The sequence below is a fragment of the Aspergillus oryzae genome, chromosome 8 (assembly GCF_000184455.2).
Source record: "Aspergillus oryzae RIB40 DNA, chromosome 8".
Taxonomy (NCBI): Eukaryota; Fungi; Ascomycota; class Eurotiomycetes; order Eurotiales; family Aspergillaceae; genus Aspergillus; species Aspergillus oryzae.
Window position 1 is genome coordinate 2,871,771 of NC_036442.1, and position 27,583 is coordinate 2,899,353.

Genomic DNA, 27,583 nt, shown 5'->3' on the forward strand with positions numbered 1-27,583 from the left:
AGATGCAAAATGGCATTGGAATGCTATCGGAAAATGGAAACCAGATCTAGACTCGAATGTTTACAATCTCAGAAAACCCGATCTCCTTTTCGGCGTCAGTCCACCCTCATGCATGCTGATTTTATGCACCGACCCATCCCGATCAACATCGGCAGATGGCTGAGGAGAGAAAAATCTGCGGAGTCCCTCCTTTCGACCCGTCGGAATCTTGCATGTATCTTTTGTAAGTACAAAGCTCTAAACTAAAATATTATTATAAAAGGTGTTCTCTCTCGCCTTTTTTGTGGCAAGAATCTATCTATATACACATAATATTGCCCACTCCACACATCAACAAAAAATTGCCGATGGTGCGGGATCGGCGGCTAGTCTGTAGAAGGCGAGCCATGCAAGGAGGATATACAACTAGCATGCCAGGTTTCAGATGAGATCTATATTCCAAGGTTTTCCTCATCTTGGCTGGCACAGTGTCTTACAGAACAGTCCCTTTCCAAACTTTTACCACAGCCACAACGGGAAGATGAAAGATGGAGTCTGACCAACGCACTCTACGGTTAGACGGCTTTCTCCAAGAGACATGCGAAACTATGTAATTCTCTGGACGCATGGTTGAACCTCACGGTGTGCCTAATGTGCGGTAAAAGATCATGATGTTGCTCGGGTTACGTACTTTCGATCTTCGGGAGATAACCGCATCATGTGAAGAACAGTCGCTTTTGGCGCGGGTCAACAGGCTCCTGCGACGTGCTCTTCCTCTTTCGCGGTTTCGGTGGGACAGGCTCGGCATCCTGCGAAGCTCCTTGTATGGCTTCCTTAATGGTTTGTTTTGAGAGACAATAGTCGACGTGCTCATTGAATGCTCGGTCATCCGCAACCTGTGGTTTTGAACAAACTGGGCAATCCCAATATGTAGGCTGTGGTTCAGACGGGGTGGCAGGGTCCTTTTCAGACTGATCAACTTCGTTGGGCTCAGACACTTCCTGGCTGAGCTTCTCAAGGTCGTTCATGTCCTCCTGTATCTCCTGGCGAGCAGCTCTCTCAAATGCTTCTTCCGCACTGATCTCTTGTTCAACTGCGTCCGAAGTCGACTCGACAGTAGGTTTGGAACGCGTGGCCCAACCGAAGAAGTCAATTCCTCCTTTTTTAGTGCTTACCAAATTGGTGCAGCGAAGGCCGAGGAGACGCAGTCTCATGTTGGGTATCTCCTTCTCGAGCTTTTCTAGCATTGGGAGGGAGAACGTATAGAGGTCTTTGGCCAGAAACACCGCTTTTGGTGGTTGGCACTGTCGGGAGAGAACCTCAAATGTGGCCAACTTCACCTTAAGCACCAATGTACGACCCTTGAACTCAGTCCGAGTCAAGTCTTTCTCGAGTTCCTGAGCAATCGCCCAGAGTTTTTCTCTAAGGGCTTCCTTACCCCCCATTTCATTGAAAGTGCTCTCAGTGCCGACACTTTTTCGCTCATAGTTTTCCACCGGCTGGATCTTTGTTCTCCCCAATCCAAGGTAGCATTGAGCCAAAAAATGAAATGCCTTCTCACCGAACAGCTTGGCCAACAGTGCGCGTTGAGAATAAATATCGCCGCAGGTTTTAATTCCAACTGCATCCAGCTCACGTTCAAACACTCGACCCACACCGTTGACTTTTCGCACCGGGAGATCCTTCATGAATTCCAGAATGGCATCTCTATCGTTGGGGACACGAAACTGACCGTTTGGTTTGTTGCGGTTGGATGCGATCTTGGCGATCTTTGCATTAGCTGCGATGCCAGCAGACACCGAGATTTTCGTTTGCTCCAATACCTCCGCTCGCATGCGATTAACAGCATCTTCTGGGTCGATTTGGTTTTCTGTGCAATAGGCGGTTATATTCAAGTACGCCTCATCTATACTAGCACTTTCGAAGAGCGGGTCGTATTGGGCGAAAATAGCCCGGATTTCCTGCGCCTTGGCACTGTATTTCTGGTGGTTTATAGGCAGGCAGATGAGCTGCGGACACAATTTCATGGCTACGAATGAGGCCATCCCACTTCGGCAGCCGAATTTTCGAGCCTCATAATTACAGGTAGTTAAGACCCCTTTGCCCACAGCAAAAGGAACGGTTTTCAATTCCGGCCGGTCCAGTTCTTCGACTGCAGCAAAGAAAGCATCGCAGTCGACGTGGACAATGTATTGCGACAAGTCTCGACTGAGTTCCAATTCATCTAGAAGCTGATCCGCCCTCCGTAGGTCGTGAGACAGATCTAGATTTTCAAGACGGGCCTTCTCTTTTAAGATACGCTCAATCTTTTCCGTTAGAATCCGGTCGCGGTTTTGCTCATGATTAAAGAATTTCGATCCTTTAGAAGCGTTGTATATAATTTCCGATACCTTGATCTTAAATTAGTGGTCGCTTGAGCGATACATGAAGCTAGAGCTCTCACCTTCTGCTGGTCAACCGCATCCTGACCTGCTTTTGTCAAGGAGGGACCTAATAACTGATATTTTAATGTGGCATATCCATCAGTGACTCCCTTTGAGGTGGATGACACCTCGTCAGTAGGCGTCTCGCGCCGTGGTTCCATATTTCATGCATTAATCCGCCGCAATCATTCATACGGATCCGGGGGGACGCGATCTTTCCCAAGCAGGCAGCATTGAGACGCCAGATCACGTGAGCACGTGTGATGCCTTCACGTGCGTTCGATGTCGTTTGCACTCTAACAGCAACAACAGGAAAGTCGCATCTCAACTGGCCGCCCCTCATGTGGATTCTGGATTCGGAGGGAGATCTCTTGGATGGTATGCGGTTTCTACACTACCGTAGCGTCAGTTATGTGCTAACAATTTTCGAGGAAAGCGCGTCTGGTTGCGACCTGGGCAGAAGTATCTCTTTGGTCGGATAAGGCAAGATGGCGGTACTCTCCCCCTTTCCCCCTCCTCAATTGTACTGTACTAACCGACCTTTTCTTAGTCCGACATGCCATACAACACAGCTCGATATCGCGAAAGCACATGGTGATCGAAGTCTCTTCCGTTAAAGATGGTGATGGGGTACATTGAATGCTCGTTATTGCTGATATACTTTCCCCGCTGACCTGCATAGTCTCGAATCTACGCGAAGTCAGAAATTACAGTGATCGACCAGAACTCCAAATGTGGAACGGCAGTGGACGGAAACCAAATACGGGGCGAGAGTGTCAATCTAACCGGTGACGAGCATACGATCAAGCTAGGAAGATACCAACATTTACTGCGGTGAGTGTATCCTCGGAGACAGTCGTACACCGGCTAACGGGGATTTTTCTTCTAGGATTAAATGGCAGCCTACCGTGCTTACATTTTCTTTCTCGTCTAAGGAGCTCAAGGCAAAAGATCCTCTAGCTCATGTCCGTTCACGTCTCGAAGATCTAGATATTAAAACGATTATCCCATATGTCGTTGGCAATACCACACATGTTGTACAGAGCAAACGTAACACAGCAAAAGGCTTACAGGCGCTGGTGAATGGGAAATACATTGTTGCGAACTCATACATCGACGCACTTGTCTACGCTGCGACACCGAGTGATCTAGAAAACCTGGAGTCATTGTCCCCTTTGGAGGTCGACTTCGACTCTGCATGGCCAGATCCAACTGAGCATCTTCCACCGCCCGGCAAAGAACTTGTCCATAGACCAGCCGAGGCATTCGCACCTATCCTGGATCGTGTCAACCTGTTCGAAGGTTATACGTTTGTTTTTGGTGATAAGGCACAATTTGATATGCTGCACGATCCCATCGCCAATGGGCACGGAAAGGCTTTGCTGTATCGTGTGGAGAATGAGGTAACTACAGCAGACGAGATCGCACAGTTTATGAGAAATGCAGCCGGTGAAAAGGGTCTAGGGAGTCAAAGAGATGGCCCCGGAGGGGTTGTTCTTGTTCGGTTCCGTGCAAAAGGCTACGAGGAATGGTCAATCGAGCTGAGCAATCAAATTGCGCTTCAAACCAATCAGCGCGTCATTGAACAGAGTGAATTTCTCGACGCAATCTTAGCAAATGATGCCTCATCCCTCTGCCGCACACTACCATCACAGGAGCCCACGTCAATCCAGGAAGCAAGTGCGACGCCGGCATCACAGCCTGCCTCGACACCCGTAAAAAACGTTCAAATCGCCGATTCCCAAGCTGTTGAGGAACACGGTCAGCCGACCAAGTCGAGGTCAAAAGGCCCACGCGTGCGCAGCTTTGTCAGTAAAATGAAAACCTTTGATGATGGGTTCGACATAAATGCCATTCCTGCTCATCCGCCGGATGACGAGGATGTTGTTGTGGATTCGTTGCCGGCTATGGATATGGAGTCTTCATCTGGGCAACGGACACAACCGCACAGCAATCTGCAGGAGGAAGAAGACGTACTCTCTCAACTTCTACCTGGGGCTAATGCAATGAAACGTCGTCGCGCTGAGACTGTTCAAAGAGCCATGGATGATTCAACACTCCGCCCCAAGGAGGAAGTGCATCAACCCAAACGTCAGAAGATAGACGTGCTCGAGGCAGCTCGGCAACATCGAGATGCAGAAGAGGATGCCCAACGTCAACGCCGAGAGGAAGAAGAAGCTGAGCTCCAGAACTCTCTGAAAGATATTGAAAATTTAAAGGGACTCGCTATTGTGGAAGAAATGGAAATGCCAGCCCGGAAGATTGCTGACAAGGATAGCCGGTGGGATGAGCGATGGAATGGACGGAAGAATTTCAAAAAGTTCCGCAAAAAGGGCGATCGCAACCGATCTCGCCATATGATACAGACAGTTATTGTTCCGCTGGAAGAAGTGACACGCAAGGCCTTCGGCATCGGCGAGCACTACTGGGTTAGCAGTCGCAAATCTGCCGACAATAGTCAGACGGAAAGTCGCCGGGAACCCCCTGCAAGCGAGCAAGACACTGGAGAATCGCGATCTCAGTCTCTTGCTCGGACAGAGTCGGAGCCGACAGCCCTTAGAAGCCAGAAACGGTCTCGAGAGGATCGCGACTCGGACAGTGACGATGAACTTCGTTTTCGCTTCCGTCGCAGAAGGTAGGGTTAAGTTATTAGTGGCCACAACACCAGCCGTGATGGAGCCCCCATACCGTAATACGGTTGAACATAGCCAGCTTCGCTTTTACCTTCTCACTCAGTCGCTGCTAGTTTCTTGTACTATTGGCCACAATCGTAGTGGTGTCTTCCCGTTTCCGTGTGTAACTCCGGATGCGTATCTCTCTCAGTCAAACATCATTGCTAATGTCTTGCGGTGATCCGGTTCTTTTCCTTTTGTTTCCTTATCTGCATTCTCGGAGGTACACGAACCAGAAAGGATACCCCATGTTGCGAAGCTGGATCACATTCTAAGCAGCTTTCTCCAAGCACGCAATAGGTTGCAGCAAGTACCAAGAATTTGGAAAATTTTCTATATTAGCCTACCTGGTCAAGAGTAACTGCTCTGGGCAGAAAAAGCTTGACTTTCAGCGATGCTACCATCTTTCTTTGTTACTCCAAGAGACCTAACAGTCATCCTCCTGCCTAACTTGCCGCGTCGTCGGCGACTATCTGCCATCTCCTCCAATCTCAGCACCATTCCAACAGCTTTGTGGTCTTCGGTGAGTTTGGGATGCCGCTTGGCAAAATACCGTGCATATCTGAACAGTGAATAATAACAACTTGCCACATTTGTAAGACTGATGAAGATCTTGTAAGGCATCTGCAATGCGTCAGGATTGCTGTGTGAAGTCTGGTGCAGCAGGGAACATTGTATGACTTACATAGTACCAGAGAACAACGTTCCATCCGACCCGCTCGTCCTTCAGGCGCAAATGAATGGCGTTGAAGATGATAACATTGAATAAGTACAGAACCAAAGTTCCCCCCATGACGAGAACACAGAACACAGGACGTACCATGAGCGCAATGGGGAGTATGAACGGAGTGAGCACATACAACAGGGTCTCGTAGACCTGCTCAGTACTCCGGGTTAGCCACTGGACCCTGAAGGAACTTGCTTTATGAACAGGTAGCTACATACCTCCTGAAAAACGAAGAGCTTCGCGCCCAGTTCCCACTTACCCAACCTCCAAGACCCAAGAATGTACAATAGATTATACCATATCCCATTTGCCACAAAGAAGTTCCACCGCAGGAATCTCTGCTTGAAAACCGTCGTTTCGCCGAAGCCGCCTCTTCTTAATCTCCGATCAACGAAGAAGAGAGCAGCCGGCGTTGTAGTCTCGACAAAGACAGCACTGCACATTTGAATCCTTCCTCCAAGCCGCCGGCAACTGTTTCCCATGAACCAGTCCTCACTAATGGAGAAACCGGGATGGTGCTGGAGAGTATCTTTCAAGAACGCTCTTTCCCATAAGGATATAGCTCCATGGGGAAAGGTCGCACTGCCAATGTGTCCCGCGAAACTGCGCTGTAAGCCAGCTAGCTTGTATTCGAGGTCCTGTGCCTGTTGACAATACGAGCCCCGTTGAGAGTTTGTGCCAACGGATTTGATGGTATACCCAATGCAGCGGACTTTGTGAGTTAACCGAGAGACGACCACAGGAAAATGCGGGGGTAGGATGCAATCATCAACGATGAGCAGGACGTGGCGAAAGGATTTAACTGCATGACAGCCGATGAAAATCGCGACGATCTTGGAGCCAACGGGACACCAGATATGATTGACGCTGTAGATCCGGCATACCTCCTCGGTATCGTCTATAGGAGTGGCCGAGTCACCATTGGCTATCACATAGATATGTGAGGCTGGAAAGATTTTCAACGCAGCTTCGAGAGTCCGCCCAATGATGGCTCCAGATTTATAACATGGGATCAGAAGAGCAGTGTTTGGAGCAGTTGGGCTGATACGGCGTTGTTCGTAATAATCTGGCCCTGGGAAGTCATTCTCAAAGGTGATAAGAAGCGGCGTAAACGAATAGCTGTGATGAGAAAACCTTCATGAGTCGCGCGACCACAATACTGAATTCGAGGAATCCCGCTGCCTTTGCGAGAGAGGGGCAACTTACAATACAAGCAGAAAAACAAAGATTGCCCAGCCACCGGAGAATACGAACTTATGTTGCATCACCCAATAGAGCCAGTATACAGCACCTTTCCACAAGGGCAATCCGACCAGAACGAAGTATATAAAAACAGCACCGATGGTATATGCCGCATATTCGATTAACAGGCGGATCCAATATTTGCGTTGGTGTTTGATTTTGACGAGGTTTGCCCTGTTGTACACGCTTCTCACACTGTCACCTAGTGTCTTTCTATTGATATTGCCTGGCCGCGGTATGGAGTAAGGCGACCGACTGTTTCGTTCTATCAGTGGCTCTCGTACACTGCTGTCTGCAAAGGGATCATGTTCCAGAAACCGCAGCGGTGTCGAATCACTCGAGTTGAGGTTAAGACTAGAGGTTATACCCCGAACATGTGGAGGAACACTTGGACCTTGGTCCTGATGTAGCTGCATCCTCCCCTCCTCCAGAGCCGATGAATAACTTGATGCGCGCTGTGGAGCTTTCCGCTTGTCTGATACCCTAGTTGCCCAGCTTATCGTACGCTGGTTTCTCTTCTGAACATAAATCTCCTGAGTCTGGCTGCTAGGAGGGTAGCAAGGAGAAGCAACCCTATGAGTCCCTTCAACCGTGTCCTCCCTTCTAGCCACTGCATTCAAAAGAGATTGCGGAACGAAAATATCCTCCAAAATTGGCTCCTCATCGACTGAAGACATATTGCGAGTACTGCATTTGACTAAGATTCAAAAGTCGCATCTTGCAGTACAAATATAACCTGTGCTTGGATACATGGGGCCAGTAATACTGATCAGAGTCACCCATCGCTCGTGCTCGCTTGTGTGGTTCATAATCTAGGTTCTTATCGATTTTTACTACTCAGCAGCTAAGGCACAGCCATTTCACTGTCACCCTCCATGCATGTGGTACAAGCATACCTGCATTGGCTAATAGACATCCTCAGACTAATAACAATGGAGTGATCGAGCGTCGTGGAAAGAGCACATGCAGTGATCACTCTCATTAGTTGGACATGATTCCCGGAATATGTTCACAGCTCGGTCCTTCAGATCTTACAGGAACAATAAAGTTCATTGCACACTCGTTCATGCATAATACGAGCTAGGAAAGATCTGCATTCTTAGTCTCAGTAAAATCGTGGGTTAGTAGGGTCATCGTCACGAATATACAATGGTAATGAAAGCAAAACCTGGAAATTGTACGGGTAGCATACCACAGCAAATATGCTGCTGGCGCTTAGGCCCTTACAGCTTACTCGGGCTAGCCTTTTGGAAGAGAAAACGATATGTATCTGTTCACACGCTACGCTTATCGTTATGTCAACAGCCCCGGAATCCGTCGGAGGCTGCCATGGCGATCTCGGTACTTTTTTCTTGCTTGCCGTGGACAGGGAGAGACACGAACATAGTCGTTGATCCAAGGGGTGGGTCTATCCGCAGCACTAGGGGAGAAGGTCGTCGGATTCGGGGATTTCTTCCCTGAGACATGAGTGCATCCTTGAGACCTCCTTCCTCAACAGTGGTCTCTTACCTGATTTGCACATAGAGTCTTGCAATCATCAGCCATCCAGGTACCTTGCCCGACTCTCTGTGATGAGCGCGATTAAAGCAGCACAAATTGCAAATGCCACTGCGGTTCGATGTGTTGTGTAACATACATGCATGACTCGACGCGTCTCAGAAACCAATCGTGCGTGCCAGGCGCATCTTAAATCCGGGCCACCCATGAATCAGCCACAGCGAGACGATCTAAACTTCCTGGAGTATACGCAAGCAATGAGACAAGTGGAACTTCGCTTAGGCAGATGTAAATGCTAGCTAAGCCTATCTAACGTTTTTTCCGGTGGTAGAGTTCAGTAGTGAGGTTTAGATGAGATTGAATTTCCTGATATCGCCACCAGCCGAGAGTTTGTATAAACTTTTCAACGACAAAAAAGCCCTGGACATTATTGCGGGCTGAGACGAGACGTCCAATCAGCTTCCCGTAGTAAAGATTGCCCAACTTCCTCATTCTCCTTCGTTCACGGTACCTTGCTTCTCCAGGCAGCCCCAGCGGCTGCAAGATCTCTCTTGCATGACAGTTTCACAGGCAACTCCATGGGCTGGACTCCCGTAGGTAATTTGACGTCAATCATTTGGTGGAAGTCTACATACAGTCCAGATACCACTAAACACAGCCTCTATTCCTTACAATCACCGCATGTAGTTGTATTCAAAATACCAAGGATGCGATATCGTCGAACGCAGGTACCCGTAGTCTCTCTTGGCCCGCGTACTCCACGAATTGATCGATTCGACCGCTTTTCTCTGCCATAAAAGTTCCACTTGGCTTCGCAGCTCCCCTCGGTGCTCCCAGCACGGTGACGGAAACTACGAGCATACCGTGACTCTTTCTCTTCTTGTGCATGTCTTACAGTACTGCGAGGTCCTGTTTACTGGGTGTGGTGGCTCATTAATTCGAACATTCCAGAGACCATCCGTTCCTTGTTTACGTGCTTCCTCCTTCTCTTCTAAGCAAAGCTCACATCGTAGGGAGGACAACAAAATACGATGCGCAGAAGGCATTGGTTGATCGACTGCTCTCTACAATAAATTTTGGAGAACATTCCTTCCGGGTGTCTTTCCTAACACTCATCATGAGTCGGTTAGCCCTAACATAGGGATTGTGAGATAAGTCGCCACAGAAAGTGGGTGTCCGAACTCATGCGCGAAGGTTCTATATCCGAAAGCTGGGGCACAGGAGTAATGCACCGTCGCACAGGTTGAAGTACTAAGTAACTTTGTTGGATTCTTAGTGCATATACGTGGGAAAAGCTTCCGGGTATGGTAACCTATGACTGTGTCAGATCCAAGTGAGTAGTATGCCCGAGCCGAAGGAAGAAATGTGGCTAGGGCTGCGCTTAATTTGATTTACTTTTTATCATTTCTAGATTAAGTTTTGTTAGTGTAAAACTTATCTTGTAAGCGATCGTTGATGTGTAATTCCGTAAATGTTTGTTTATGTTTATCATGGTTAGGGGATGGCTGTGGAGGACCTAAGCGCCGGTCACATGGTTGTCTTCTTTACCAGCGCCTACCCATGGCAAGGGAGCAGAAGGAGCGCTAAAAAAACATCCCATGAATGACTAATTCTCAACTTATTTTGTGCTGTAGCTTAGCTCGGGCTGGTGTTTACGTCCTATTATCAATTGGGTGGTGTGAAGTAAGGGGAATGTGGGATTAAGAAGGGAGCTTGTCGGGGCCTTGAGCCACCCCCTCCCCCCAGAATCTTCCTAATCTTCTTCTCCATGAGTGAGGGGTTTTTGTTTCTATTAGATCAATGGAGTCCTTTGGTTCGATGTGAGATACTACGTATTGACTATGAGCAATTTCTATGTACACCTTACCAAGCCCTTGTTTCCTGCAAGGTGCCTTACCCTCACTATTGTGGCTAGTTGAGCAATACTTGGACACCCTAAAGTAGCTTCAATATCATCAAGGCCTTGTTCATCGGCTGTCGTATATGAGGGATGGTGTAATGTCTTGGAGGGATATATATATATATGGTGCTCTTCGCCCGCGTCCGGTAGGAGGAAAGAGAAAGCCCTTTTCTTGAATCCAAAGGAGAGTAGTATCTTATACAGGTAGATAGAATAAACCTTACGCTCATATCAGGACCTCTGGACTAGGTACTCGACAGGATCCGTGACAGTCTGTGTTTGAAACAAGTTGATTGAAGCGATATGCAAAGAAAGATTTTCGGTGCATTTCCTTGCTCGTCTTGACATCATGTGGCTTACACCTAGTTTGGCAGGCAAACGAGTAGGAGCAACAAAATGGAAGAAAAAAGTTAATTCCGATGCGGGGAATCGAACCCCGAGCTGCTGTGTGAGAGACAGCGATGTTAACCATTACACCACATCGGATGATTGGTGTGAGAAAGAAACTTTTTGTGTTAAATAACAATAAAATTATTGGTAAGTCAATTAGGGCTCTACGGGTATCTTACCCGAAAAGGAGAGCGAGTCATTGATTCCCTCGCGTGACATTTTGCCGAGCCCAAATACAGTTTAGCGTCCATTCTTGTTCAGGGTTGGCGAAAGCTTCTACTACGGACTGCCGGTCTCTCTCATCCAGAGTTTATGCATGGGATCCTATTCATTACTCCGTCTATACCCTGTTGCATGCATGGGTATACCTATATGGCCTCGGGTATTGGATCCTGGGGTAAACAGAATCCCATGGATGAGATCTTCGTCCCTTTTAATACACCGGTGTGCGGTGTAGTCGAGCTTTTAAAGCACCGAGATCAACGGCATCTCGGCAAGGTTCCGACCTTCAGTGGGGTTAAGCGCTCACCCCGGCATCGGGTTGACGTTCACTCAACGAAATCCCGGATAAGCGATCCCGGGATATTCGCTTACCAAGGAAGCCTTTCTCAACCTTTGGAGTTTGGACGCTCTCGCCCCCCGCCAAGCCAACCCGACCCCTGTAAAATGCCCCATGCGGTAAAGACGTGGTTCACCGGGAAAGCCCTCATCAAGGTGGATGAATGAATTAGGGACTCTAGCTCGGAAGAGTCGCGTCCAATGCTGTGACGGCCGACCTCACACGCTGACGAAGACTTCGTCTAAGACCACTTTTTGGGAAAAGTTGTGTGAATATGTGGATCAGCTTGAAGGTCACACGTCGCTTTTATGTAGAGAATATAAGCATGATCGCTGCGGCTGAACATTTCTTCGCGGCTAAGAGTCAAAACAGTCTGGGGAAAACGCTTCCCCGGCCCACGTTCCCACTCGCCGGGGGACCGTGGCAAAGCAAATTTTTGCATGGAGAAAGCATCCATCGCAGTTCTCGACGTATCGCAGCTCTTTGATTCAACCCCATGGCGCCCCAGTCTGGGGCGGACCTTGACGGAACTTGTGGAGATAGTTCGAGTGAAGAGTCCATCCACGTCTATTTAGTTTTTAAGATGCTCTCCAGGCCCAGGTCTCACTCCTGTTGTGTTCAAAATCACCTACCCCTTGTTCATCTCAGGTCGCTCCGTGTCGAAGAATCTTCTCTGTCACCTTCCCTACGTCCTTTGATTCTTCGACCCTCTGTCCATCGCGATGGGCATCCTTAACGTCGTCGAGGATCGTCCTACTCCTAAGAGTGTCTATAACTGGCGAGTGTACCTGCTCGCAGGCATTGCATCATGTGGTTCCAATATGATCGGTTATACTAGTGCCTTTATTGGTACAACCATCACACTGGACTCCTTTAAAGAGGAATTCGGCTTGGATAAGATGTCATCTGCGAAGGTGGACTTGATTAGCGAGAATATTGTCTCGCTGTTCATTGCCGGTGCCTTCTTTGGAGCCCTCTTAACCTACCCTGTTGGCCATTTCCTGGGACGCAAATGGAGCTTGGTGATCGCTTCAGCTATCTTTACGTTAGGAGCTGGTCTCCAGCTGGGTGCCAACCACTCCCGCGGACTTGGAATTATGTATGCTGGACGAGTCCTGAATGGACTCGGTACTGGTGTCGCCTCGAACATTGTCCCAATCTATCTCTCTGAACTGGCACCTCCGGCCATCCGTGGGCGACTTGTCGGTCTCTATGAGCTCGGCTGGCAGATTGGTGGTATGGTGGGATTCTGGATCAACGTGAGTAGTCTGACGCCTTTCATTGGCATTATACCTTTTACTCCTTCCCCCTTTCCGCTCGGAGCCATGTACACATTGCTAACATTAACCCGGCTTAGTACGGTGTCCAAAAAAACATGGAACCTGGCCATACGCAATGGTTGATCCCATTTGCCATTCAGCTGATTCCGGCTGGGCTGCTTTTCGCTGGTGCCTTATGGACAAAGGAATCCCCTCGGTGGCTCTTCCTGAAGGACCGCCGACAGGAAGCAATGGCAAACCTCTGCTGGATTCGTCAGTTGAGCGAGACCGATATTTATATCACCGAGGAGGTGGCCGCTATCGACCAAGCGCTTGAAGAGCAGGCAGCCACCATTGGTATTGGATTCTGGAAACCCTTCCAGTCTGTTGGCACACGCCCAAAGATCATGTGGCGTCTCTTCCTGGGCTGCATGTTGTTCTTCTGGCAGAATGGATCGGGTATCAACGCGATCAACTACTACAGTCCCACCATCTTCAAAAGTATCGGTGTCAATAGCGATACGATCGGAATCACCACAGGATTGTTCGGCGTGGTGAAAGCCGTCATGACCTTCGTGTGGCTTCTGTTCCTGGTCGACCAGTTGGGAAGACGGAAGCTCCTCCTCATCGGTGCCATCACGGGCTCGATCTGTATGTGGATTATCGGTGCCTACATCTGCGTCGTCCAGCCCGAGGAAAACCCCACCGACCACTTGAACGGTGGTGGTATTGCAGCTATCTTCTTCTTCTACCTGTGGACAGCGATCTACACGCCTACATGGAACGGCACACCGTGGGTTATCAACTCGGTAGGTTTTTTTTCTGACACAGTTGACTAAAAGTACCGTCGCTGATCAACTATGAATAGGAATTCTTCGACCCCAATATTCGTTCCTTGGCCCAGGCCGCAACCACCGCCAGTAACTGGCTCTTCAACTTCCTTGTTTCCCGTTTCACGGAGCAAATGTTCGCCAAGATGGGCTATGGAGTGTACTTCTTCTTCGCCGCCTTATCCTTCCTCGCCTTCTTCTTTACCTTCTTCCTCATTCCCGAGACTAGCGGTGTCCCGCTGGAAGTTGTGGACCGCCTGTTCGAGGTTAAGCCGGTGTGGCGGGCCAACGAGACGGTTAAGGCTCAGATGAAGGAGGAGGAAGAGCGATTCCGCTTCGAGATTAAGGAGGGCAATTTTGATAAGAGCGAAGAGGAACATGTGGAGGATGGCAATGAGACGAGGTCATAGATTTCATGATACACTGCTTATAGACTTGTATATAGAATTTGGGTTGGTGTTCTGATTTAGGAACCTGTATATCTGCTGTTACCTTTTTTTCATGTTTTGGCACGCGGTGAATAAATAGAATTGCTATCTTGAGCGATTTATTGTTTTGGAAATAGAGAAGAACATCGAGGTGTTTGTATATTACCCAGACAAACATCCGCACCCAGTATGAGGAATTGGTCGATGAGCTAGAAAAATATACTTAGACGTCATTGCAAATACACGGCTCGAGCGGTTTAATCTCTATAAGGACTAGTACAAGATGATGCTCTGCTTCGGATCGTATGGGTAACAAATATATATCTTTGTGGGTCCCTGTACTTGAGCATCTCGATTCTTGAAGAAGCTTAATTGTTCAGCGAGGGAAGACGAGTCGAACCTCTAATTCACTCCCTTGCTCTATAGAGAGGATAATGATGTGATACCTTGTCACTTTCTTCTTCTAGAAGAAAGTAGATGATATATTCAATCTTTGTTTCAGCTCGGTGAGGGACGTAAATAATAGTGAATAATATGAAGCCCTTGATTGCTTCATCGGGTATGGATCGAAATTTGCAGCGGAGGGGAAGTCTATTATTAAGAAAAATTACGATGACGATACGCTTGGATAGATACAGAATCACCGGATCACCTGGACTGACGCTCTCATTGGATAAGGAGGATCGCCATAGAAATCAGCCTCGTTAAACCCAAAATATGAGCAGTCCACCGATAAGGAAGACCCGACTGGGATATGGACGCAAATTGGTCCGAAACAGGGAAATACTGATCATATCGAATTCGGATCTCGTCTGCCATCAACATGGCATGATCGTCATGAAACTGGAATAACTTCCGATTAGTTCCTTTTTCATGTGTACGGGTGGTTTTTGACAAACCTTAAGTGGTATTGGCAGTATCACGATACGGTAACTTTTCAAACCTCCGTCCGTCTCAATAATTGTCCACCTGAACAGATGAAAACCAAAATAAGTTAAAAAAACCTGGAAAAGAAATAAAAAAAAGCAATGTTGAACGATCTGAAGTTAGTTTGCGTTGCCAATAAATTTACATCGAATCCCCTGGTTGTTTCATTTCTTACGCCGTCCCCCCGTTCAGTTGTCTTTCTCCTCTTCCTCTCTCGTCGTCGTCTTCCAATTCTAATTTACCAAGCATCATTCACTCCAAAGAACGAGATTAATTCCCTTCCTTCCTCTTCTCCGCCCTGGATGCGATCGTTTTGATTGACGGTGGTTCCCTTCCTCCTCTCTGGTCTCCACTTCCACCACATTTATTATTGATTGATTATTATTCTTATCTTTTTTATACACCATCGTCATCACATCACCTGGGGAGCTGCCTAACGGCCTGATTTGCATCGATCTTTTGACTTCTTTCTCCCCCTCTTTCCTGCGCGACGACTGACAGTTAGACACGCATCTTCTGCCCCCTCGCCTGTCCGTCATGGACCACGCTGGCTGCTCGTAAGCTTGGTCGGGTCGTCATTCGCTTGCAGTCCAAACCATCCATATTTGAACCCATTTATCGCATACTGAATCTCTAATCACCACCCCCGATTTCACCCACTGGTTGCTTCTCTGACCTGCAGTATGTCTCAGCCTCTCTTTTTTTCTGCGTGCTTTTTCCTTGCCATAAATTTTTCTCCTCCCTTCTTTCTTTACATTTTGTACAACCCAAAATTGATCCCAAAATAAAGTCTATGCTGACACTGAGGTCATTTTTCTTTTTTTTTTTTTTGTTTTTTTTAGTAACCCTTACATTCACGATCTGACGATCATCTGATTCCTACTGTTTGGCGTTATTGGTCCTTCTCCCCCCGATTGCTCGATGCCGTCCGAGTTGGTCGTCCTGCCGCCCTCGTCGCCCCTCATGATTTCCGCCATTCCTCCCCCCCGTCCAGTTTCTGTAAATTCGCTGGCGAGAGCCTCGGTCTCGTCGTCGATTCCATATGCCAAATCAACTCGAAGTACTAGCGCAGAGTTCCAGCTGCCCGATGGCCCCATCGCCCCTCCCGCAGTGCCTGGCCAGCTGGCCTGCCAGTCCCCTGTGGATACCGATATGGAAGATGTGGAGATCATTGTGGATGCACCACATCCCCTCCGGCCAGAACTGCAGTTTCAAAACCTCCCCGTCGAAATCCACGAAGCCATCCTTGACTACCTTTTCGGCGAACGAGCGGCAGCTTTCACAACGACCGGTCCGGGAAAATCGCCCGGTCGAAGTTGGAATAAATCTCTCCGTCACCCACGACGGAAAGTTTTGTCGAACCTAGCGTTAATCTCGCCGGTGTGGAGATCGTTAGTGCAGGATCGGATCTACAGACATAGTGAGTCGAGGGTAATGTCGTTGTTCGGAGAATCTGTCTGACCGTGACTAGTCAAAATTAAAGGCACGACTGAGGAGTTGTACGAATCGGCACGTTGGTTCCGGGCGCATCCCCTTCTAGCCAGCTATGTCCGTCATGTTGAGATATGGATCCCCGTATGGGGTAAGCGAGCCACCAAGAATAGCTCTTCTCAAATACCGGCCCGGCGATACAATGACGAGGATATGGATGGAGCCGCCGCGCACACGACCATGGTATGGGACGATTCCGATACCAACCATGGAAACGACTACAAGTACCACTACGCAAGTCATAATGCCACTTTAGAGGAGATCTTTTATCACGTCCAGTCGTGCTTTCCGGAGGCACGCATTTTGACCCTCGAAGGAGGCCACTGCAAAAAGCCGCCGATGGTACGCCACTTCAGGAACGATCCGTGTGGATTCTCCGGCCAGCGGCTGCCGACACTACCGGAGATTCGCTCGTTTGTAATGCGCGGAGCTTGGAATATTATGCGCGACCATCGACATTGGCACAATTTGTCAGAAGCGTTGCCGGGTTTACAAGAGTGGCATTGTGCGTACGCGAAACCGAAGGTCGAAGGGTATCATACCATCGCAGAAATTCTACGACGACTGTCGCCCTCCATTGTGCACCTTAATATTAGCTTGGAAGGATTCTACAGCAAGGACAGCACGCAGACCAGCTGGCTGGGCGACGGAGTCAACCCTCCTCATCTATGTCGCTTGCTCGGAGATGTCATACCACATCTGGAGTCCCTCGCGTTCACGGGCAAGGTCTGTGCGTGTCTGTTCCAACCCACGCGAAGTTCTTTGTCAACCTGGCCACCCAAGTCCTCGAAATTGAGATCGCTAGATCTGGTGGTCAAGAATTGCTGCCGCGACAAGCGAACCAGCTCCGGACTGCCATTCCTGGATGACTTTTCGCGGATCACCAACCTCCACTTCATCCGGGCGTTCGAGCGATTGATCACCGGCGCGGTACATAGTCTCAATACCCACCAAGTGCTGAATTACATGCGGATTCGGTTCATTGATCTGGACTCAGCCTGCCCGCCTCTCAACCCGTATTTCCAGCTCATTGACGACGAATGCTCGGGTCTCTGGAGCGAGCGGATTCTCGACATGCTGCACGAGGCCCGACCCCAGGCGCATTTCATCGAGTTGTCCGAAGGGATTTACCCACAGTATGGACCCAACCACCAAATCGTGGGAGCAGTATACCCACGAACCCGTCCTTTAAGCATCCACGCCGCCACCTACAAAATCATCGCGGACGTGTCCAAATCCTAACCGATTGGGGGATATTTGGACCCAGTAGCAGTACCACCCACATTCCAAACCAGTTAGATACCCCAAGTCCTGTGGACTAAAGAGTGAAGATGGGAATGATAGTCCGGCGTACTATCGAAGTCATCGCATCCATGTAGGAGTATAAATAATCGTGTTTTACATATACTAAGGAGTAGGATGTTTCATATAATCCAGAAAAGCGGGATTGGTGTTCTTGTGTGGATCTACCAGAAACATGCTTCATAATACATTCAATCTGAAAGATTTGACCTTGAATAAGTATGAATGGTCTCTATCGGGCAACTGCGGTCTATACCCTAATCGGTACGGAGTACTACCAGCACACTGCAGCTCAGGGCTGGTAGAAAAGGTAGTATGACATGCCAGTACTACTACCGTCCCACAATTCCCGCCAGGAATGCAGACCAGCGTATGGATACAACCACACCGACTCACTTAAACAAAGGAACAAAGAAACCCGAAACCAACAAAGAATCTGTAACAACCCGTCATCAGGAATCAGTTTCCGAATGAATCACCACCTTTCCCTCCATACTACCTAAATAGGAAATCCAGAAGTATTAGGATGTGCATCTCACCTGGCAATCTCCTAGCTAACCTGGCTTCCAGATAGGTACGGCTCATAAAGATGGGAGTACGCTTGCTCTCTGGCAGTTCACGTTATATCGCTTCTATCTATCTCGATTACATTTCGTTCTTCATGAAGAGATAACCATCAATCCTACTACATTTTCTCATCAGGAGATCAATATGTGACCATAGTTAAGTGAAAAAGAAAGTTCTTGTATATACCATTATCATTAATATTAACAATATGTACTAGTCTATGTCTATGAACATATCTCGTAAACTTTAAACAAAAGATATCTACAATCATATCAAACGGACTCCGAGCTCGACCCAGCAGAGCTGAGTGGGCCCTGTCCACGTCGTAACCTTCCCCACCACGTCCGAGACGGCTGCGATAAATGCACCCTCTCCTTGGTGAAGCCCAAGGAGCTGTTCGAAGAGGCCATCCGCTCCCGAGCAATGAAGCTGCGGCTTTGGTACTTGCCAATCCAGAGCATCTGTTCGTGTTCCCGGAGATACCGGTGCTCTGAGAAATTGTTGAGCACGTTATCACGCCCGCGCATACCGAGTCGACGTCGTTGTTCAGTTTTAGCGTACATCCGCTTCGTGATCTGCTCCACCTCTTCGGGACTGGGGCGCAGTGACAACTTCGGCGGCTGATAGCCCTCCTCGTCCTCGGCGAACGGGGCCCACTCATCGACCAAGGCAAGAATTCGGATTTGCGCTTGAGCAAGAGACAGGGCGTCATTGGGCGCGACGACCTCGCTGAACCGTTTTCCAGTTTTGCTGTCTGTGACCACGCAGAACGACGCGCCAACGTCGGTACAGACAACGGGAACTCCTGTCAATGCAGCCTCTCCCATAGCCAATGGCAGACCTTCGGAAATGGAAGAATTCATGAAAAGCCACTAAGAGAGCGTTAGCATATCAACATACTTTCCGTCGGTGTCAAGGGGGAACTTACAGCATCCTGGAGCACCACAGATGGGTTACCCAGACCCTTAAGCACAACGTGATCACGAAGCCCCTTGGACGCGATAATTTCTTGACATTCGGATGAGTATCCAGGGGTCTTTTCCATGTCTCCGTAAATGTGGAGGCGATAGTCCTTGAAGCCCCATCGGTTGACTATCACATCGGTGGCCATGACGGCTGTTTTGATATCCTTCACATATCTATCACGGATATTAGCAACCTGAGATGAGATACTCTCAATAATTGGAATAGAACGTACCGGATATGGGACAGCATAACCACAGTAGGGGTTTCGGTCTTGATAGTCTCGATGGGTTTGTACTTCTCCATATCAGTGATTCCGTTGACCACCGGATCGATCTTTCGCATGAATGCCCGACGATGCTGCAGGGCACCTTCACAAGTTCCCAACTCCGCCTCCCAGCCGGGATTGAAGAACGCGGCGCACGGCAAGACCACGTCCGCGTGATGTTCAGCCAGGATGCAGGACAGACGACCCAGGTGGATGAGAGTGGTGTTGACGAAGGAGGAGTCGAAAGAGATAGCGCCAGACAAGAACGTGACCATTTCTCTCAAGCTGATGGAATGATCCCATACATGCAGTGCGCACTTCCGCTTGATTTTACAGACGACACCATACGTGGCGCCTGTGAAATGATGTGATGCCTGGAATATATCGGGAATCTTTTCGGGGACGGGAACAGAGAAGACAAACAGATCTACGAGCCTTAGTCAGTACTTATACCCAGGCAAAGACGTTGAGGAAAGGAACTTACAGCGATGCCACATATCCAACGCGGTGTCGAGTTGGACCAACGTCGGATGTTCCGCAGTTCTCCATTGTGATATGGGCATGATGCCATCAATATCGTCGGCTAACCATAGGTTTCTCCAGGCATCCTTCACCACATCACTCATCCAGACATCGTTCCAGTTCCGGGAAGACTCGAAGTAGGTGTTCAGATCAATCAACGCCTTCGTAGCTTCTTCAATATGCTGGCGGGTGTGATGAGTGGTGCGAGCGCAGCGGACTAGACTGGTGAGAATGGGTATGAAATTCTGTTCAATGTCACTTTTCCGCGTGTCGAATGACCGTTCCGCAACCTCTGAATCGAGCGAGCTCTGGAAAACCCCGTGTGTAGGGTTGAGGAAGTCCAGACCCCACTGAGGCACGACTGCAAGTGATTGCACATTTCTCTCTATCTGAAACCGGGGGACACCGAAATCGTTAGCGGCTTCAGCAAGGATATGCCATCTAGTACTTTTGAGGTTGTTGACCAAATCCCGTCGGCATGCTGAGACACCGCCAGGTTCGTTAGGCCAAGTCGCTGTATCCAGCGCGAGAATATGGAGTTGGCTGTCGCTATCCTGTAGTTGCGTCGAGAGTGTTCTCGTGTTGATACGCGCATCACCACCCTGTCCGAAACTATACAAATCGCTCATCTTAAACGCGAGCCATGTCCAGGAGCTGACTTCTGGGTCCATGTCAACCCTCGCAAGCACTGTGTCTCCTAAGGCATCGAGGTATTTTCCAGCAGCATCGAGTCTGCCGAAATCTCTGTTTCTCCAGTACGGGTTAAGCACTCGATCCGACCTCAAGAGAAGTTCGTCCATCCATCTCGTGGTAGCTGCGTCGAATTCCTTTCCGCTTTTCCAAGATTTCCACAGATGCTCTCTGGCGAGCGATGTGGGAATGGGATACCGCTTGACATTAAACCCAAACATGCGCGATACGAACCCGGCCTTTACGGAAGAGAAAGAGAAGAGCGGGTTATCATCCAGGAAGCTACAGTTCTTCGGCTTCTGCAAAACATTGTACCAGTCATCTTGTATCATGGGCGGTGTTGGCGAGGGCTCGCCGTTGAGAGTGGTGGAAATTATGGGATGAAACTTGTGATCGTATGTCCATTTCGCATTGTAAACGTCTGATTCTTTCGTGAACGTGGCCTCCGTGACACGAGGATAAGGGATCCATTTGTTCAACTTATCCGGACGAGCACGAGGCGGCATGCACCAGGCAACTTGGATCTTGTTATGCCCGGAAACGAACTCGGCTCGTAGTAGTTCATCATCAAACTTGGCATGCTTCCGGTACGAAAATTGAAATGACACTGGATCACCGTTTCGCATGGTCGACCCGGACATAATGTGGCCTCTTTTATCGTACTGAACGACTTGCCCGCTGAGTGCGCCGCTGATACATTGACGTCTCGATGGAAGTTTTGCGTTTCGACCATCATTGACCGACGTATAATCGTAGATAAACTCATTGGTAAGTGACCCATTACTATATTCCTCCCTCTTCTGGAGATTGAGGGTGTCCTTGTAAGTGTTAATGGCCGTCAAATGCTTATTGTCTTTTGGTCTCTCCTCGTGTCGCCCGGAGTATTGGTAGAGTCGCAAGGTGCCGTCCGGCATAGTCTCGAAGAAACCTGTCGAAGGACCCTTCAGGCTTTCAGTCATGACGCGGTTGTTCTCAATAACAGTCTTTCTGCCCTTCATATTCTTATAAAGTGTGGAGACCTTCTCGCGGCCATGTAGCTATTCGACTCTGTTAGCTTAATCATAAACGCGAGCTAAGTAATACATACCAAAACCAAGGGAAGAATAAACCGCTGAAGAGTTTTACAGATTGTCCAGACTGTATTGAGAATCAGGGTCGCCGGCCAGGCAAAAATCAAAGGTTGTCCACGGATGATGTAGTTCAGCTCCCTCTGATATTCCGGATCCGCAACGAGAGAGATCACGGTGAACTTGATGCATGTTTTTAGTTTCTCATGGAGCCGAGACAGTGCAAGCTGGACTGTTTCACGAAATCCTAGGTCTGACAAGTTCGGGCTTGCTGGTAGCTGAGCACCCATGGACCACGAGTCTGGGAAAGCATGTTGGAGATCTTGGTTGGGTGGCAGTGTTTCTGCAAAAGAAGTCACGGAAATTGCCAATTCTGCTCCAAGGTTGCATCGCGAAATGAATTCTTCGATACCCAGAGACTCGTCTGTGGAGAATCTTGACCGGATCCAGTCCATTTGCGTGGAAGAAAGGCGACAGGACTGCCCACAGCATCTTTTCAGGAGGAAGGACCGGACCTCCTTTGGTAGTTTATCCCAATCAAGGTCGCACTCCAAACCGAGCAGAAGGTGGCGGAGTAAAGTCTTTTGCCAATAGCAGATGGCTCGCCTACGCTCCCCGGTGCAAGTTTCAAGCTGGCGTTTGACACCTTCTGGTACGGGAGCTTGTTCATCATCTCTGTCGTCGGCAACTAGTAGCTCTGTTAGCAGCGACTGGTTATGCGATATACCCGATTTGCATTCAGCAGTAGCCTGGACCACAGCCTCGGCGATCATTCTGCAGTTTCGGCGAATATCTGACACCCATTCATTCCCAACGAGGTCAGGGCCGATGACAACAAAGATGTGTAACCCGCTGGCGGTGCTGCGGCTGATCGTCCTGATCTTCTGTTCATCTTGAAGTAGGTGGCCAGCGGAAACTAATTCGATAGTCGTTTCGCCCTGTTGCCAGAGATCTGCTGCTAGACTTACAAGCCCTCCTGCTAGCCGAAACGCTGCCTCTACCCGTCCCGATTTCTTAGAGCTGCACTGGGATTGTAGGATTTGCATCACTTCGACACCTGGATGTTGCGATGGCTGAAGTTTGTATCGCACATCGGCTGGCAAGGCGGAGATACTTTCAAACATTTGGCTTAGCCTCGTCTGAGAAAGATCGGGAGAAGGATCGAGGGCGCTGCAGGTATAGAACGGCGGTTCGTTTTTGGAAGTAGGCTCCGCGTTCGTTTCCTTCTTCCATAACGGCATCCAGATGTCGGTCATGTATAACGAGACCAAAGCAGCGGTCCAGGTTCCCGAAGCCAAACTGACGACACTGCTGTATGCGAAAGCTGGCACATAGATATGAAGGAGAATACCCAAAATGAAGCCAATCACTGTGCCCAAGGCAAGGGGTATTACGGCAAGAAGCCCTGTGAATACCTTGTTGTACTGATACCAGAGCAGACCGGAATATGATCCAACATAAGCCAAGTACATGATAGTAGCGTCGCTAGTAGCTTCGAAAGCCCACATGAGGGCCAACGAGACAGCAGCACCCCAGATATGGAGGAAGAAGAACTTTGCAAGCGACTTCCAGTAAAGCGCTCGTCGTGACCGGATATTGTCTAGCTTGGCCTCTTGGAGGGAGTCCAGAGAGGCAATGGCACGAGAGGTGGTTTTATTGGCCAATGTCCATAGTGGCTGCGATACAGCATCAAGAATGACTGCACCCATAAGATAGTAAGCCAATCCAAACCCAGTCGCAAGCCGATATTTCATGCTAGACACGTTGGACAGACCCACAACCGACTGCCCTGTCAACAGTGCGGTCCACTTGTCGACTAGAGCGAGGATGAAGTACAGGATGCCGCACCACACGTCACCGCCGGTGTGACGCCAGTGGAGAAAGGCGTTGTGAAGCTTAACACCTCTCTGCATATCGCTCATGGTGTCGACAGACGCTTTCAATTGAAGGTTCCAAGTCGGGCTGTAAGGCCGTGGCAGCTTGGTTCTCGAATACCTGCAGTACCATACAAGAAGAAACATCGTCGCGGAATATCCATCGGCCAACTTCCGGACTAATGGGTCTGCCGTGGATCTGGTCCAGAAGTGCCGGTTCCGTTCCTTCTCGACACTTGCCTGGAGTGCTTGTCGTGGGATTGGGGTAGTACCGATATCTTCCACATCCGCTGGTAGACTGTCGCGTGGGCTTGTCTTGAGATACCAATTGACGACATCACTGTCCGTGATGCGAGGTATGTTCAGATACCATGTATTCCACTGCGAGATAACCATACGAGCCCCGATCAAGAGACATATCAAGAATAGCCATAGGAAAGGAATGTAAACCCATGTGTCGTGGTGGACCCAGATCGTGATAATCGGCGAGATGAACAGGATTGGAATACACATCATGATAACAGTTCTTCCCTGAATGTCGAATTCCCTGGTTAGTAACAATACGGGTATAGTTCAAGAGACGATCAGACTGCTCAAAGGAAGGGATTACTAACCGACTGGAACTGGAACCCCGGGATCTGGTATACTGAGAGTGCAGAGAGCGTCATGAGGAAGGTCGACAGCATGAGGAAGTAGAGAAAGAAGACAACCCCGTGTTCAAATCCACTGATGACACCGATACCGATCATTGCAAAGATGCCACCAACGAAGGCAACCGCGAGTCCGGCGACGAATCGGGTAAGCACGAACATACTCATGGCGGGAAAAGCCATGGCGTTGAGGTAGTAGTTTCCTCCAGAACTGATCCAACCACCGAATCCACCACAGAGAATAAGAGCTATCATCAATGCGAGTGTCGCCAACGACTTGTCGATGTTACTCATGAACGTGGTAAGGTAAAGACCTCGGCCAACAGTCGTTAGCATGATGATATCGATAAGGGCTGGAACGGCGAAGATGCCCAGGAATGTGAATTGATAGAATACTGATGGTCTTTCTTGCTCGCCCTTTGGATCCAAGTCGATGTCCATGGATGCATACGCGGTGGGGAGCTCTGTGAACATGTCGTCTCGGCGAGGTGGTTGGTGGACGTCGTAGTACTCGCGGTACCGGGAGGCGATGATCTTCCCGAGAAGTATTGGGGCCATGTCGAAGTACATGTCACAGCGCGCACCCACGGCGTACATCTCTGCGAAACAAGAGGCCTGAAGCATATCATTGTTGGGCAAGGGATTCCGGTCGAGGACTTCCAGATAAACTTCATTGAGGGCGAGCTTGCGGAATGCACAGAAGACAGACAGAGCAAACAAATCGGCAGCAGCATCGATTTGATCCGTTTGCAAGACAGTATGAGCGACGGTAGCGAGCTGGGTCAGAAGCTGAAGTTCCCCATTAATAAGGATGGCCGGTAGCCGGGCATCGACCTCCTTGAAAAGAGCTACAGCAACGGTAGGTTCAGGGCACCAGCATCCTTGTTCCCGATACCATGCAAGCCGTGAACTAACAAGGTCCTCGGCGGAGATCTCGCCGCCCAGGTACGCAGTAGAGCTCAAAGCTCTGAGCTGAGCAAAAGACGGAGCCTCAATGAGCTGATATTCGCAGAATGCGCGGACTTTCTGAGACAAGGCCGAAGGCTCCAAACTTTCGGAGGCTGTGAGGCGGCGCAAAAACAAGATTGCCTCGGTGGGAGTAAGTTGTTCGATGTCGTGCATGATGCGCGGGGGCAATCCCCAGGTCTTTGACAGACTCCCTGTCTGAGTCGCTAGGGCGACCTCAGCCATAAGACATTCAACCCTAGAATATCCCCTACTGGACATGAAAGTGTGGAGGAGGGTGCTAGTACGGTCCTCGGTCTTCGCCGAGAGATAGATGTTGAGGTTGAGAGTACCCGAAGTGGTATCGGTATCATACATACCCCAGACCTGGGTTTCCAAGCGTGTGCGAAATCCCGAATGCAATCCCACATAGACCTTGACGGCATCGGTTTCACTACCATTGCAAGAGCTGAGGATACCAAGCAATTCTCTCGCAGCGTTGAACGCCGCGGAGGCTGTGGTGTTCGTGACTTTTTGGAGAGCACGCAATTGTCCAGCGATACCGTGAAGTTCTTCTAGTTTGATACGTTCAAGGAGATTAAGATCTTTGACATGTCGCTGCGCATCAACTAAATCGTTAATTTCTCGGGATGTGCAGTCGAGTCCGAGTTGGAAGCATCCCAGTCCCGTATAGTCAGCACCAGCAGGAGAAACGGAGAAAGGGTTCTCTTGAGTCAGTTCCGGCCGCGATGGCCAAGAGAGCTCGTCGAGTATGGTCTCTTGACTATCGATTGAAGCTTCCTTAGCCGGAGGTGACAACGATAGCTTCGCCGGCAGATCGGGTATGAAGGATTGCAAAGACTCGTACAGAGAGTCATGACCGCAGGGGGTTTGGCAGACCTATTACCTAGTGTCAGGTCGTTCCCTTTCCAGGTCTTGGGTTGAATAATCTCACCTTTGAATTGGACCTCCACACATTGTGCGCTTCAGTAACCTCGTTGCCCTTCATCCACATCAGTGCTCCCAACGGCTCCTCAGTTATAGTCCTTGCAGTCGCAACAGTTGCGTCGCACAATGCGGCACGGGGCGCAATCCAACACCTTGCGCTCCTGTAATTGCACCATTTGAATGTCCGGTGAATAACATCGTGCGATAACTCCACTCCATTGTCGATAGTCTCCCACATCGCGATAGTCGTACCGCCCATAGACTTTTGAGATGCGATAGCGCGCATAGCTGTTCGCATTTCAGTCATTTGGAAGTAATTGCGGCTGCTGCCATCAGGCGAGATAGTGGCGTTACGATAGATGAAGCCCCTTATCGGCAGCATATCAATGTCGCGGCATTGTTGCTCAGTCATATAAGCAGGCGGCGAAAGCTCGAGCCAGACATCGATACCGAGCTGATTTATATACTTTACCAATGCGTTCAGTACAACGGGTTGGAAGTGCGCGAGAAAGTCAGCGAGAAGAACTCCGTTGAATGGCGACTGCGCATCCAGTGACTGCTTGAAATGTGTTCGCAATGTCTGGGAAACGACCTCTAAAGCCTGAATCACTTCGTCGTTATCCGAGGCGCGTTCTGAGTTCGCAAGCCCCCGCACATCTAGTCGTCCTAAGGTATAGGAAGCTGTACGCTGGGTGGATAGAGAACTCAGAACACCCTCTTGCGTAGGGTCGAGAACAGTGATATCCCACTGTTGTAGTAACTGCGTCTGATCAGGAGTTGGTGGATTGGATAGACTACCGAGGAAGACACCGAACGATTGAAGGTCTTTTCCTGCATGTCTCTCTACAGAGAGTGGCTGCGCCTCCTTTGATAGGCGATCGAGATACCGCGAAATAGCTGCGGGCACCTCCGAGAGCTGATCCCTTTTCTACTACTATGTTAACATGATACAGTGCCATGTGAGTGCCTCGGATTCGGGGACAATGGATACGTACACGCCAACTCTCGCGGATTTTCCTTCCGACAAGGAAGAGAATATATAGGCCCCCGAAGACAATGGTAGCCAACAAACAAGCGGCGAGGACCTAGTTATCCCAGTCAGTCTTAGGGCTGAGGCATCACATGACGGAGACTCTTACTTGATCCCACCAGGTCTTCCCCATGGAATGCCATCCTACCGCATCCAGACCCAAGTAGTCTGCGCCCATGGTGACCCGGGCGCAATTAACCAAATGAGCGAATAGAAATGAACGACGTTAGTGACAGACACCACACATTCCGGAGCGGAGATCTGTCGCGGTGTATTTGAATGACTTTGAGAGCGACACTGACCGACAAGGTCGTCCCTTACTTGAACCGTTGTGGGAGTGTGGACTCTCAATGAAACCTACATACGGCCGTATATGTAGTACTTCATGGGCAGCTGAGACTTCAAGGACCCAGCACAGCAAGTGGGGAAACCG

At 49.3% G+C, this 27,583-nt stretch overlaps 6 protein-coding genes and 1 non-coding gene across 7 annotated transcripts; 3 read left to right on the top strand and 4 right to left on the bottom strand.

The window, feature by feature from the left end:
* Positions 1 to 695: 695 nt before the first annotated feature.
* Positions 696 to 2,563, bottom strand: AO090010000199 (uncharacterized protein; the record flags this gene model as incomplete). Its single annotated transcript, XM_001827178.1, has 2 exons — positions 696 to 2,369; positions 2,423 to 2,563. 2 exons carry the CDS (start codon positions 2,561 to 2,563, stop codon positions 696 to 698), a joined length of 1,815 nt encoding a protein of 604 aa, XP_001827230.1.
* Positions 2,564 to 2,665: 102 nt separating this feature from the next.
* On the top strand, positions 2,666 to 5,041 carry AO090010000198 (DNA damage response protein RcaA; the record flags this gene model as incomplete). The annotated part of the gene is made up of 5 exons (XM_001827177.1): positions 2,666 to 2,780; positions 2,834 to 2,896; positions 2,953 to 3,032; positions 3,085 to 3,236; positions 3,292 to 5,041. 5 exons carry the CDS (start codon positions 2,666 to 2,668, stop codon positions 5,039 to 5,041), a joined length of 2,160 nt encoding a protein of 719 aa, XP_001827229.1.
* A 927-nt stretch (positions 5,042 to 5,968) lies between these two features.
* Positions 5,969 to 7,720, bottom strand: AO090010000196 (uncharacterized protein; the record flags this gene model as incomplete). Its single annotated transcript, XM_023233769.1, has 2 exons — positions 5,969 to 6,842; positions 7,008 to 7,720. 2 exons carry the CDS (start codon positions 7,718 to 7,720, stop codon positions 5,969 to 5,971), a joined length of 1,587 nt encoding a protein of 528 aa, XP_023094076.1.
* Positions 7,721 to 10,854: 3,134 nt separating this feature from the next.
* Positions 10,855 to 10,926, bottom strand: AO090010t00004. Its single transcript has one exon. It is a non-coding gene; the product is annotated as a tRNA-Glu (tRNA).
* A 1,185-nt stretch (positions 10,927 to 12,111) lies between these two features.
* Positions 12,112 to 13,888, top strand: AO090010000195 (sugar porter family MFS transporter; the record flags this gene model as incomplete). Its single annotated transcript, XM_001827175.1, has 3 exons — positions 12,112 to 12,648; positions 12,747 to 13,457; positions 13,517 to 13,888. 3 exons carry the CDS (start codon positions 12,112 to 12,114, stop codon positions 13,886 to 13,888), a joined length of 1,620 nt encoding a protein of 539 aa, XP_001827227.1.
* A 1,866-nt stretch (positions 13,889 to 15,754) lies between these two features.
* AO090010000194 (uncharacterized protein) lies at positions 15,755 to 17,566 on the top strand (the record flags this gene model as incomplete). The annotated part of the gene is made up of 2 exons (XM_001827174.3): positions 15,755 to 16,253; positions 16,305 to 17,566. 2 exons carry the CDS (start codon positions 15,755 to 15,757, stop codon positions 17,564 to 17,566), a joined length of 1,761 nt encoding a protein of 586 aa, XP_001827226.1.
* An 899-nt stretch (positions 17,567 to 18,465) lies between these two features.
* AO090010000193 (glycosyltransferase family 4 protein) lies at positions 18,466 to 26,957 on the bottom strand (the record flags this gene model as incomplete). The annotated part of the gene is given in 9 exon segments (XM_023233770.1): positions 18,466 to 18,507; positions 18,562 to 19,065; positions 19,122 to 19,332; positions 19,392 to 19,859; positions 19,872 to 21,673; positions 21,724 to 24,124; positions 24,196 to 26,072; positions 26,128 to 26,868; positions 26,919 to 26,957. The coding sequence occupies 9 exon segments, from the start codon at positions 26,955 to 26,957 to the stop codon at positions 18,466 to 18,468; spliced, it is 8,085 nt and encodes a 2,694-aa protein (XP_023094075.1).
* Positions 26,958 to 27,583: the final 626 nt, after the last annotated feature.